The sequence below is a fragment of the Ictalurus furcatus genome, chromosome 6 (genome assembly GCF_023375685.1).
Source record: "Ictalurus furcatus strain D&B chromosome 6, Billie_1.0, whole genome shotgun sequence".
NCBI lineage: Eukaryota > Metazoa > Chordata > Actinopteri > Siluriformes > Ictaluridae > Ictalurus > Ictalurus furcatus.
Window position 1 is genome coordinate 4,743,930 of NC_071260.1, and position 13,445 is coordinate 4,757,374.

Below are 13,445 nucleotides of genomic sequence, written 5' to 3' on the forward strand. Positions count from 1 at the left end.
TCAAAAATGGCCGACTAAAACTAAACTGAACTGAAATGAGTTGTCAATAAACAAACTGACAAAGTGTTAAACAGTATGCTAACTGTTTTATTTATTTATTTATTTTTACAGAACGCCATTATATTCTCTCACTCTCTCTCTCTCGCGCTCTCTCTCTCTCGCGCGCGCGCACGCTCGCTCGCACGCACGCACGCCGTTCAGCGCCCTCTTCCGGTCGGATCCCGGAAGCGCAGCGCTTCCTCCTTCTTCCTGCTCTCCAATGTTCGTCGTCCTTCTCCTCCTCCGGCTCCATTTCGACGGGATTTTTCATCCTCCTAACCGCCCCGGATCAGGACACGACCGCGTCTAAGGTAAACGGGAAGCTCCGAGCTACGAGCCGAGACCGAAAACGGCGTGCTGTCTTGTTTTATTTAGGCGCTGAAGAAGGCGGAGAAGAAGAAGGAGAAGAAGAAGAAGAAGAAGCAGCAGCAGCGCGAGCGCGACACACATATACACACAGTGAGAGAGAGATAGAGAGAGAGAGAGAGAGAGAGAGAGGGGGTGGAAGACTGGAAAGAGAGAGAGAGAGAGAGAGAGAGAGAGAGAAAAACTGACTTCACGCATCAGTTGCTGATAGTGGAGCATAAACAAACCTCGCGCGCGCCTCCAAAATTCCCCGCACAAACCAAAATAATGCGTGATAGATTGGCTCCATGAGTTATAATGCTATATGTGGATTTTTAGTCCTAAAGTCAACGCAAACGCTTTATTATTTTTTTTAATGCTCTTGCTTTTGCGTCTCTACTCCCCCCCCCCTCTCTCTCTCTGTGTGTGTGTGTGTGTCCTTTAATTTTTATTGCTACTGCCTTCCTTTCCTTTGCACCCCCTTCTATATGCAACCCCCACCTCTTACTTAGTGCATGTGTGAATATTGTTGTCATTTAACCCAAAGTGTTCCCCCTTTTAAAGCAGGTCTGGACAGACAATGTGCTCCAGCCTCTGTGTATAATTAAGCCAGGAAATTGCTACTCTGTAGACCATCATGACCATGTGCACGGTTATAATGTTGCATGGAGTTCCTGAAGGCCGTGCGTGAGCTCTGATGGATTAACGCGTGCATGCTTGAAGCAGGGTAGGAGTAGTGCTGTATGGTAGGGGGGAAAAAAAAGAAGAAGAAGGAGGAAAAGAAAGAAAAAAAAACAAACCCCAAGCCGTGCATGCATCATGTCCTTGCAGAATGACAACAGTTTGGTGTAAGTAATTGGATCCTGCTGGTCACGTCGCTCTCTCTCGTTTTTTTATTTATTTATTTTTCCCCTCTCTCTCTTTTTTTTTTTTTTTTTTTTTCTTCTTGATCAGTATGACAGTCAGGTTGCAGACAGACTGAGTGAAGTTTGCGCCGTGGACGGAGGTGAAGGAAAGTGATGATGCGTATCCGAGAAGACTGGTCCATCGCAAATGAAATATGAGTCACGAGCTCGCACCTGTAAACTGTATATACTGTACGCTGCGTGATATCTTCGCATTTCGTCATTCTTGGCTTCATGATGGTTTTTAGGTTACACCATACACAGGACGACCTGTGGAGTTCGTTTCTGCTGGTAAACAATACGCTTTGAGCTGGACAATGTAAATATAAATATAATAGAATGACGATATGGCGATAAACAACTTTTCTCAAGTCTCAGAGATAATGTGTGTGTTTTAAGAGGTTTTTGGAATTGAAAAAGACTTATATTTACACACTCGGATTGCGAGCACTGGATTGGATGTTATGATTGTGTGTTGTATTTTTTAAAAATATTTGATTCTAAAAAATGATATATATAGGGCGCACAGTGGTTTTGTGGTTAGCACGTTCGCCTCACACCTCCAGGGTCGGGTAGTTCCATTCCCACCGTGGCCCTGTGTGTGCGGAGTTTGCATGTTCTCCCCGTGCTGCGGGGGTTTCTTCCAGGTACTCCGGTTTCCTACCCCCGTTCCAAAGACATGCATGGTAGGCTGATTGGCGTGTCTAAAGTGTCCGTAGTGTGTGAATGTGTGTGTGTGATTGTGCCCTGCGATGGATTGGCACCCTCTCCAGGGTGTACCCCGCCTTGTGCCCGATGCTGCCTGGGATAGTCTCCAGGTTCCCCGTGACCCTGAAAAGGATAAAGCGGTATAGAAGATGGATGGATATATATATATATATATATATATATATATATACATCTCTATATAAAAATCTATACAAAACCTATATATCGTGTTGTGTATCGTTGAAACGTTAATTGTTGTGATCTGATATTTTGCTCATGTTCGCCATATCCAGTCTGAATTTTTTTTTGTGATTGTTGCGACCAAAAATGCTTGAATTTTCAAAATTTGCGATGCGATTTTTAAAAAAAACCAAAAAAACAATTGCGGTAAACTCCTGGAATTGCCGAATTTGCGATGGCGTGAAATTGCTTGCGCAGCGATGTTTGTTGGCGAACGAGAGCTTTTAGCTGTACTCGTGCTCGACGCACACGCATGGAAGAGGGCTTCTGCTGAACGCAGGCTTCGCACCATGCGTGCGGAAAATCTGCTGGGATTTTGAAAAATTGCATCCGAACGTCGCGGCGTTTGCTCGAGTTTGTGTTCATTTCTGTGATTGCAATTTTTAAAAAAAAAAAAAATGGCGGAATCCGTTCCGGAGGGAAGTGTCGAACCGAGAGCGTTCTTCAGTGAAAAGCTATAGGAATATCTTAGGACCAAACTCGATCTAAAATAAAATAAATTAATGACGGGAAAAGCATTTTAATGTCCGATCATTCATCGCCTTCTAACAGCGGAGTTTGCTGCTGTAGGAGTACTCGCAGTACTTCCAGTACTCACAGAAACGCGTATTCACCGCACTAACCAGAGTCACCTCGTCCTACACCGACACAAACAGAAAAATGTTGGTTTCTTTTTCCCCTCCTCCAGGTTCCTCGAGGGTTCTCTCCACGAACGGGTTCTCTCCACGAACGGGTTCTCTCCACGAACGGGTTCTCTCTGAATGACAAACGCTCTTTCGTCGGGTTTTATGTAGAACACTTAATGGTTCCCCTGGAGGGACAAGCAAAAAAAAAAAAACACAGCTAAATTTTAGCTCTTTTTTTTTTGTTGTTTCTTTCTTTCTGTATTCCAGCCCCAGGACGTTCTCAGCAGAAAATGCTGGGTCAGATATCACAGGACCAAACAAAAAAAAAATCAGATAAATAACAATCCGATCTGATTCTGGAATAAATCTAACTTCACATATCACAGTTGCTTGTAGCACATTGTAACGTGTTGTTAATAATAATAATAATAAATATTTTTTCTTTCTTTTTCTTTCATTTATTCTTTCATTCATTTGATTTCTTTCATTAATTTTCATTCTTCCTTTATTCGTTTTCTTTCTTTCTTTTTGCTTTTCTTTTTTCTTTCTTTCATTTTCTTTCATTTACTCTTTCATTCATTTTCTTTCTTTCTTTCTTTCTTTCTTTCTTTCATTTTCTTTCTTCATTCATTCATTTTCGTTCTTTCTTTCTTTCATTTGTGTTGTCTTTCGTTCATTTTCTTTCATGTGTTCTTTCTTTTTTCTTTCGTTCATTTTTTCTTTAATGTCTTTTCTTTCTTTTTCTTTCACTTTCTTTATTTCATTCATTCAATTTCTTTCTTTCTTTCTTTCTTTCTTTCTTCCTTCCAGCAGTTTGAGTGCAGACATTTTAAAGTGCTGTAATTAAAAACGGCTCGTTTTAAAGCCTAGCTGTTTAAGAAAGACATTAGATCAGTACCGCTATCAGACATTTTTATTACGCAGTGGATTTCAGTATCAGACCGGAAAAGGGAAAAGTAGCATCTCGGAGTTTTTTTTTTTCTCAGCGTGTAGACAGGCTACATGCGTCACTGGTATTTTTTTCTTCTTCACATTTCTCCTTGCATTGAGTCGCATTAAAGCCTCACACCAGTTATTTCTGCTTTTGTCTTGCGACACAACAATAAAAACCCTGAAATTATAAACCATCCAGTTATTTTTTTCTAGCCGTGCATCATGATATGATGTTTCCCCCCCCTTCATATCACTCACCTTTAAGACACTGTAATGCCAATGCTTCCCGAGCTCACAACCCTTTCCTTGTTTTGATCCGAGGTGGGGAAAAAAATGTCCGGAGAAAGGCAGAGGTCGGATGACGAGAGTCCCAGCACCAGCAGCGGCAGTTCAGACGCCGATCAGAGAGATCCTCCGGTAGCAGAGCCCGAGGAGCAGGAAGAGAGGAAGCAGCCCACACCACCACAGCAGCAGCAGAAGAAAGCATCCAAGCAGTCCAGTAAAACCCCGGCCAAGCTGTCCTCCAGCGCCAAAAGGTAATTTCTTCCCACACACGTCTTCGGGGCGAACGACGGATTACAAGCCGCTCCCTTTTTTTTTTTTACCTTATTCCCCGAGAATCTTCAGAAAGCCTTGTATACAGCGCAGGTTGTTCAGGGGTTATCCATTAACCAGGGCAATACTCAGAGCGATTATTAGGCTCATTAGATGGTGCATAAAAGCACTAAGACGTGGTAAATGTGTAACTCCTTATGCTGTGGCTGTAGACGTGAGCTGACAGTGCTCACGTGCAGGAAATGTCTCCCGCGCTTCATTAATCATCACTAAAATCATTTTTATTTTGTCTTTAATATAGGATCCACAATGCCTGTATCTGATTCAACGTTTTTCTTGATTTAAAAAAAAAAAAAAATAAAAAAAATCAGCGTAATATAGACGCACGGGTTCTAACAAGCCAAATAGCTCAGTGAGGATCATTATTTCTATCTGAAGCTCATCATTAGACGACAGAGAAGAGTTCACGCACACACTCGCACACTCTCGAACATACGCTTTAAACATACGGGTCGCATTAGACATAGATTAAAGATTGATTATAGAGTATAGAATTAACCCTAGATGTAGTTGTTTACACCACAGCGTGTTGGTTAATTAAGTTTCTATAACAGCAGCTCTGACAGTAGTGACAACTGCAAGGCATATATATATATAATGTATATAATGTAACTGCGATACGTTTCTATAGTAACAGCTCACACACATTCTCATAAACAGATTAAAAATGGTTGAAATCGTTTCTGCCGACGAGACGTTAACGCGTTTGCTTGTTTATTTATTTATTTTGCGTTCGATTTTATTTATTATTATTATTTTAAAAAAAAAATTGCTTTCACAAAAGGGAAGGTCACGTACAAAGTTTCCGGCATAATCCCACGTCGGACAGGACCAGAAACCCGACCCGTCCGTCAGTAGACGTTTAGTTAAGGTTTTTGGAATGAGTCTCCATCGTCCGAGAGCTCGGTATCACTCGGAGGTAAAGCTTTGAACTTTCCGACATCTTCAGGACAGACGAGTTTGCAGGACAGATCTCACACGACATTAAATCTAACTAACTGTCGAAATGAATAAATTTGAAAACAGCACGACGTGTCATTCTTTAATAGATAGCACCGTTGCGAAATCGCCGTAGTTTAAGAGTAGTGATGAAACACTTACACGTGGGCCGCGCGAGAGATTATTGAAAGAAAAAAAAAAGAATAAAATTCCTTACATTAGATTGCATTAGATTCGAGCTGATATTAAAGTTTGTGTGCACCTCACCTTCACACTCCTATGTGCTTGCTGAAGATCGCGTTCCAGATTTACTCCCCCTTTGCTGTTATGATGAGCTCCACTCTTCTGCGAAGGCTCTCCGCTGTATTTTGGAGCGCGGCGGTGGGGATTTGTGTTCATTCAGTGACGAGAGCATTAGTGAGATCGGGCACCGATGTTGAGGAGTGAGGAGGTCTGGGGTGCAGTCGGAGTTCCAGCTCATGCCAGATATGTCCACTGGGGTTGAGGTCAGGGCTTCGTGTGGCGTTCTTCCACTCCAACTTTGGAAAACCGTGTCTTCGTGGAGCGCGCTTTGTGCACAGGGGCGTCGTCATGCTGGAACAGGTTTGGGTCCCTTAGTTCCAGTGAAGGGAAATTGTAATTCTACAGCATACAAAGTCGTTCTCTACACCTGTGTGCTTTTACACTGGCTGTACTTCCCTGACCTCTCTTGGAGAACTAAGCGCTTTCAAGCCGCACATAATATTTATTTATTTATTCTTATTCTAATTTATTTATTTCTTTCTTTTTACATTTTTTTTTTTTATCAAATGTCTTTTTTTTTATTTGATTTTATGGGCGATTAACGTTCTAGGACCGAACTCTGACGCTGTTTCCTATCACCGAGCCGCTCGTCATCACTGGAGTCGGGGAATAAAAGGAAAGAAAGGAGCACACTCGTCTCAGAAAGCTCGCAGGCCCTTCACGTGTGGGAAGAAAGGGCGATTAAACCGCGCTCCCTCATGCTGAAAACATCCCAAATCCTGCCCTCGCGCACTCCTCGCTCTGCTGCTAATGCTTTCGTGACAGTCCCTCAGAGCTCCTGTCAAATACTCAGATCCCCCCCCCACCACCTTCTTTTCCCTTCCCCACCCTTCCTTTTGTGCCTCATTTACATATAAGCTTTCAAAGCCGACCTTTTGTGCTTAAAGTGAGTGGAACAGCCAGAGGCGGGGCCTGGGGTGAGGGGGGCGTGGCCTTTGGATCAGAAGTTCTTTCCTGAATTTTTTTTTATTTTTTTCAGATTGGGCTCCGGCCTGCGAGAACAAAGAGGCAGCAGCCATGTTAGCTGGAGCGAGGCGCGTAGTTAGCACTGCTCTGGTAGAGGGCACTCGAAATCTCGCGACTGCTCTCTCTCTCTCTCTCTCTCTCTCTCTCTCTCTCTCTCTCTCACACACACACACACACACACACACACACACACACACACACACACACACACACGGATCTGACTCACCAATAATCCCCCCCCCCATCCCCTCCCTCTGTCTCCTTCTGTCCCCTGTTCCTGTCCCCCCCCATCTCTCTCTCTCTCTCTCTCTCTCTCTCTCTCACACCCTCTCTCTCTTTCTCTCTCTCTCATACAGAATCCAGAAGGAGCTGGCTGAGATCACTCTGGATCCTCCACCCAACTGCAGGTAGGCACTTTATTGCTCTTTCAAACACTTTTACGGCTCTTGTTTGCGCTCGAGAAGCTGTAGAGGAGCATTTCCATTAAACGCCAACTGCTGCCGTGGCTTTTAAACTCGACACGAGAGCTGAGAAACTCCACAGGACGGGGTTTTATTTTCATCGCTGGGTTTTATTTTCCCGAACGTGTTCACTATGCTGCGGTGTTGTTGTTGTTGTTATTGTTATTATTATTATTATTATTATTTTGAAAGGGCTCACTGATGGATGAAACGTGTTTTGGGTTATTGATTTTAAGACTTCGTGTAAACTGTGAAGGTGCACGTGTAAATCAAACGGACACAGTTCCCCATTTATCCTAATAGAAGCCAATCAGCCAGTTGTGTTCAGACCTTCTAGTTAATAAGTAATAGAAATCTGTCGCACTACAATTTTTCTCCGTGTGTGTGTGTGTGTGTGTGTGTGTGTGTTCGTGTGTATATATCTGCTTCAAACCACTTCACACCGACTCGCCCGATGTGTTTTAGGACTCGGGGCGACTTGCTGTGATCTATAAACATGAACGAAACTTTGCTGTGTAGCTGAATGAGCGGCCATCTTGGACAGTGGTTTTTTTTTTTTGAATGACGTCACGCGCTGTCGACTTATACCGCTAGTGTTCTATTTGAGACGATACTACCTTTCTAAACTTCACACACTAGACGATAGAGTACACAGTGCATAGTGTAAGTGTATAGTGCGTCATTTGGGACACAACTTTAGTATTTACTCTCTGATGTGCGTTTTCGGAACAGAAGTAATGTAATAAGTAAACGCGTCCCCTGTCGCGCGCAGACCGATTAATCGATAATGAGATTCCTTGACAACGATTTTCATAATCGATTTTCATAATCGAGTTGTCACAGCTCTAGCTGTTCCGCAGAAATATTACGACGCAACTACGTCTTACTGCCGAAGCCGCGGGCGTTTTGCGTGTCGGCAAGTCTTCGAAAATTTTACCAGTCGCGATTAAGAGCTCGACGAGGACGTGAGCGATTTTTACAAGTCGCAGTCTCGTAATTACAGCGATTACGACATGGCGTGATCGCAGGGTTTTTTTCCCTCTCCGCATTTTGCCGTTAAGCCCCGTCTCCTACGGAATATTAGCAGGAAGCTGGATGTGATGATGATGATGATGATGATGATGATATATTTCCAATCTTCCTGCTGTTTTATATACGGAGCTCCTGTAGGGACGTTTGTGAAACAAAAAAAAGAATAATTGAAAATCATTTTGGGAAAAAAATACATTTGATGTTTTTGTGTGTGTGTGTGTGTGTGTGTGCGTGTGTGTTCTCTCCGTACGTACATGACTTTTGTTGTATCTGATCGCGTTGATTTGTGCCCACTGAGTTTTCAGAAAAGAAACTCAGTGTATGAGGTTTTTTTAAAAAAAATTGAACCCAGCAGCCTGCATGGACTTTCAATCAACATGGTTCGAGGCTTATTTCCTGCACCAGTGTTGTTTGAGAGTCTCGTGTATGCAGTTACGAATCGTACACTGCCTCGTATTGTGTACCATGTAGAGGTATTCACGAACACATCAGCTGTTGTGTTAACGCCTGCTACCTGAGTTTGATTTGCATGTTAAATAACGCCGCTAACACTTTTTTTTTGTTTTTTTTTGGCTGTGTTTTGTACGTGTTAATTGTCCTTAGGTGTTATTCGACAAGGCCATGCTGTGTGAATGTAGCCAATTAGACTGCTTTCACACTAAATGTTTTTGTTTACTTTCTTCTCAACATGGGGGTTCTGGTTTTTAGTATTATTAACTCGTGCATGCCAATAGATGGAGAAAAAAAAAGCACTTTAGACGGGTCAAACAAATGATAAAGAAAAAAAGTCCAATCCATTTCTGGACAAGGTTGGCGCTAAGAGTGGGGGATATGAAGTCCCGAGAGTCTCCAGATGTATGTACGCAAGCACCACGCCTACTTCCGGTGTTTCTGAACATGTTAAGAAGTTCAGCAGCAGTGCGTAATCGGTGTGTGACGCGCTCGCCATGTTTGCCGTATAAAGTCCACCGCACGTACAAAAGTGGACAAAGCCCTGGTGAGATTGCACGGGTGCACCAGTGATCCTCTCGGCAGTCCTTACCGTATATTGAAGCTTCCTTATGTCTGATTTGCTGGCTGAACCAAACCACTGAAGCGATTCAGTGATCTCTGATGAGTCGAAGTGTATGAGCAGCTCCTGCGCCAGGTGGAACTTCCTGAGTCGGCGGAAGAGGTACGTCGTGTGCTGGGCTTTTTTCACCGTGGAGTCAGCGTAGGTGCCTTACTTCATGTCCCGTGAGATTGTACAGCCCAGGAACCTTGAGGGACTCCATGACTGAGACCGTGTCTTCTTTGTTCTGTCTTCTTTCTGAAGTCCATTGTCACCTCTACTGTTTTGAGCATGTTCGGCCCCGGGATGTTTTGACAGCACGAGGCAGCCAACTGTTCAGCCTCGTCTCTGTAGTACACAGACTCGTCACCTTCCTGGATGAGGCTGATGACTGTACTTCAGGAGTTTGACAGATGGGTCTGTAGAGATACAGTCAGTTGTATTCAGGGAGAAGAGCAGTGGGGAGATACACGCGTACGGTTAAACGGTCTCGTTTAGCAACAAACGTCACCGCGAGACAATTGCAGTTGCAATTCCGCCGATTCAAGTAATTTTCCGCAAAATGAAAAAAAGAAATAAATTGAATCGCAAAAGCTCCGCAGGGTGCGTCTCAAATGTGGAAAAAATCTGCAAATTGAGTATTTCTAGCCGTGATAATCGCAAAAAAAAAAAAAAAACCCAAACCCTCCTGTACGGACTGTAATGCCGAGCCCTGTTTGGAACGGTACAAAATGTGGAAAGGTGCAAGGGGGCAAATACTTATGCAAGGCAACGTAGATGCAAGTAAATGAGAAGGCAAGTACAGTTAGAGAACATCTGTCAAATGGTCCTTCTGTTAAACTAATATTAAAGTCCCAGAGAACAAGGAATTCATTGCTTTAAGGATGTTCTGGTTGGCCTTGTGTGAAGTGGGTGTGAAGTGGGCGTGGCTAATCTAGGCTAACCCTTGTATAAGTTCCACTCTGACCAGACACGGCCACCGATGTCGATTGTCTTTCTTTAACCTTCGTCATCGTTGTGGTTTTAGTGTTCTTTACACGTCTGAGCCACCCGACGAGAGAATGGTTAACCCATTCGTCCGTCTGTCTGCCACCATGCAGCGCTTCCGTTACTGTTTACACTTCCTGTCTTCAGGCAGCTACAGGAAACGTCGTATTCACACTACGTCCACGTAGTCTGGAAACATGAGCTGGGTAATATCACAGTTCATCCCGAGCCTTCTCCACGAGCTTATCAGAAACACCGGCAGCACGCCTGACAAATCCTGCACTGCTGTCAACACACACACACACACACACACACACACACACACACACACACACACACAGCGACAGAAACGTACAGCACTCCTCATTAGGGTACTCGTCATTACCGATACTCATAAACCGACACCGAAATAAGTAACATTAGTACTGTTTATCGTTGGTCGCCGCTGTCTGTACTTCTAGCGATGGGCAGTGTGAGCACGCAGACTAATATCGGTGTGCTCATTAAAAATATGACTCACGAGACCTGGAGAAAGGGCGTATACGTGACTCGGGGCTCAGTGCTCGCAGAACTGAACTGCTCGCTCTCTCGCGTGTCTCTGCTGCACTTACACACAGGACATTGTCTTCAAGCGTGCCGTTATCACACACATACATCACATATCATATTATAAATAATGTACACATATCATACCTACCGTGGTGCTTGAAAGTTTGTGAGCACCTTCAGACTATTCTGTACATCTCTGCCTATCTGTATTCTCATCCCATTGATTGAGAACACCTGACTTCTAATTAAACTGCTAATCCTAGAGGTGCACATACTTTTGCCACCGACAGATGTGTAATATCGGATCTTTTGCCACAATAACTAGACGACCAGGTGTGACGTTTCTGTCTCGTTTGCTTAATTGGGTTCTCCTTGTCTATGTTGAAAATCTGATGACGTGTCCGGTCGTGTTCGTGCAGATCGTAACGGGTTCAAAAACTTTCAAGCACCACCGTGTCATCATTTTTTATTGGCTGTTAGTATTAAGTAGCGTGACACACACAGCTGCACTGTCCTCCTCGCTGTTCCAGGAAGTAAATGCCCCCCAGTACACTCGCACTGAGTGTTTGTTTATTTATTTATTTATTTATTTATTTATTTATTATTCTTATATGTGAGAGAATTCGAATGTATTCTTTGTTTCGTGCAGAGAATATAATCATTTTTTTTTTCTATATTTAGGGGCCAGGCACTGAAGCTGTGCAGGCGCTTTACAGTACTTCATCGTATTATTTAAAAATTGAAATAAAGACCTAAAGCAATCCATACGATTGTTGGAGCATAATACAGTGTGACCTGTAATTTCTGATACACTCCTCAATTTACTGAACGCCGCCGCCGAGGGCGACGACGCTAAAGAGAATCTCCCCCAAATTACAGCAGGATCAAACTGAGACTAAAACAGGGAACTCTTTCTCTCTCTGTTTTTCTCTCTCGCTGTCTCTCTGCTCGTCTTTGCATCCGCTTCTCGCTCTGTCTCTCTTTGCAGCTCTGTCTTCATCTCAGTCTGTCATTGCATGTCTCTTTCTGCCTCTGTCTCTCTTCCTGTCTTTGTCTCTCTCCATGTCCCCTGTCTGTCGTTCACTGTCTTTACCTCCATGTCTCTTACTGTCTCTCTGTCTGTTTTATTCTCTGTGTATCTTTTCTTTGTCTTGCCTTGTGCCCCTGTCTCTCTTTCTGTCTCTCTTTCTGTCTCTCCCTTCTGCCTCTCTCTCTTTCTTGCTTTGTCTCTCTTTGTCTCTGTTGCTATGTCTGTCTGTCTGTCTGTCTGTCTTTCTATTTGTGCTGGTCCTTCTCTCTCTCTGTCTCTGTCTTTCTATTTGTGTATGTCTTTCCCTCTGTCTTTCTCTGTCTTTGTCTTTCTATTTGTGTCTGTCTCTGTCTTTCTGTCTTTCTGTCTGCCTGTGTCTCTCTGTCTTTATATTTATCTGTGTTTCTCTCTGTCTGTATTTCTATTTGTCTGTCTTTCTCTCTGTCTCTCTGTCTTTCTATTTGTGTCTGTCTTTCTCTCTGTCTCTGTCTTTCTATTTGTGTCTTTTTCTGTCTGTCTCTGTCTTTCTATTTGTGTCTTTTTCTGTCTGTCTCTGTCTTTCTATTTGTGTTTGTCTTTCTCTCTGTCTCTGTCTTTCTATTTGTGTCTTTCTCTCTGTATGTCTTTCTATTTGTGTCTTTTTCTGTCTTTCTCTGTCTTTCTATTTGTGTTTGTCTTTCTCTCTGTCTCTGTCTTTCTATTTGTTTCTTTCTCTCTGTCTCTCTGTCTTTCTGTTTGCGTTTGTCTTTCTATTTGTGTTTCTTTCTCTCTGTCTTTCCGTTTGCGTTTGTCTTTCTCTCTGTCTTTCTATTTGTGTTTCTTTCTCTCTGTCTCTCTCTTTCTATTTGTGTCTGCCTTTCTCTCTGTCTTTGTATTTGCGTTTGTCTTTCAAGTTGTGTCTTTTTCTGTCTGTCTCTGTCTTTCTATTTGCGTTTGTCTTTCTCTCTGTCTCTGTCTTTCTATTTGTGTTTCTTTCTCTCTGTCTTTGTATTTGCGTTTGTCTTTCTCTCTGTCTCTGTCTTTCTATTTGTGTTTCTTTCTCTCTGTCTTTGTATTTGCGTTTGTCTTTCTCTCTGTCTCTGTCTTTCAAGTTGTGCCTTTTTCTGTCTGTCTCTGTCTTTCTGTTTGTGTCTGTCTTTCTCTCTGTCTCTGTCTTTCTATTTCTGTTTTTTCTGTCTTTCTCTGTCTGTCTTTCTCTTTGTCTTTCTGTCTGTCTCTGTCTTTCTATTTGTCTGTCTTTCTCTCTGTCTTTCTATTTCTGTTTTTTGTCTTTCTCTGTCTGTCTTTCTCTTTGTCTTTCTGTCTGTCTCTGTCTGTCTTTCTCTTTGTCTTTCTGTCTGTCTTTCTCTTTGTCTTTCTCTTTGTCTTTCTGTCTGTCTTTCTCTTTGTCTTTCTGTCTGTCTCTGTCTTTCTCTGTCTGTCTTTGTCTTTCTGTCTGTCTCTGTCTTTCTCTGTCTTTCTCTTTGCATCTGTCTTTCTGTCTCTGTCTTTCTATTTCTGTCTCTTTCTGTCTTCCTCTGTCTTTCTATGTGTCTGTCTTTCTTTCTATCCATCTCTTTCTTTCTCTCACTATGTCTTTTTCTGTCTGTCTCTTTCTCTCTCTTTCTGCCTCTCAGTCTCTCTCGCTCTCTAACGCATCCACTTGAATAAAGTGAAAATGAAAGGACATCTATCTTTTAACGGCGACTCTGCTTTGTTTATTTGTAAATGTAGATG

At 42.9% G+C, this 13,445-nt stretch overlaps 1 protein-coding gene across 2 annotated transcripts in view; it reads left to right on the forward strand.

Moving 5' to 3' along the window:
• Window positions 1-223: 223 nt before the first annotated feature.
• ube2e3 (ubiquitin-conjugating enzyme E2E 3 (UBC4/5 homolog, yeast)) overlaps window positions 224-13,445 on the forward strand; it is a 67,990-nt gene continuing 54,768 nt past the window's right edge. The window contains exons 1-3 of one of the 2 annotated variants that reach the window (XM_053626276.1): window positions 224-350; window positions 4,118-4,332; window positions 6,976-7,026. In XM_053626276.1, the coding sequence (XP_053482251.1) occupies window positions 4,130-4,332; window positions 6,976-7,026 (254 nt within the window). In that variant the 5' untranslated portion in view covers window positions 224-350; window positions 4,118-4,129. Of the gene's footprint in view, window positions 351-387; window positions 499-4,117; window positions 4,333-6,975; window positions 7,027-13,445 lie in introns of those variants that run through there. The other variant, XM_053626277.1, reaches the window with a different exon arrangement.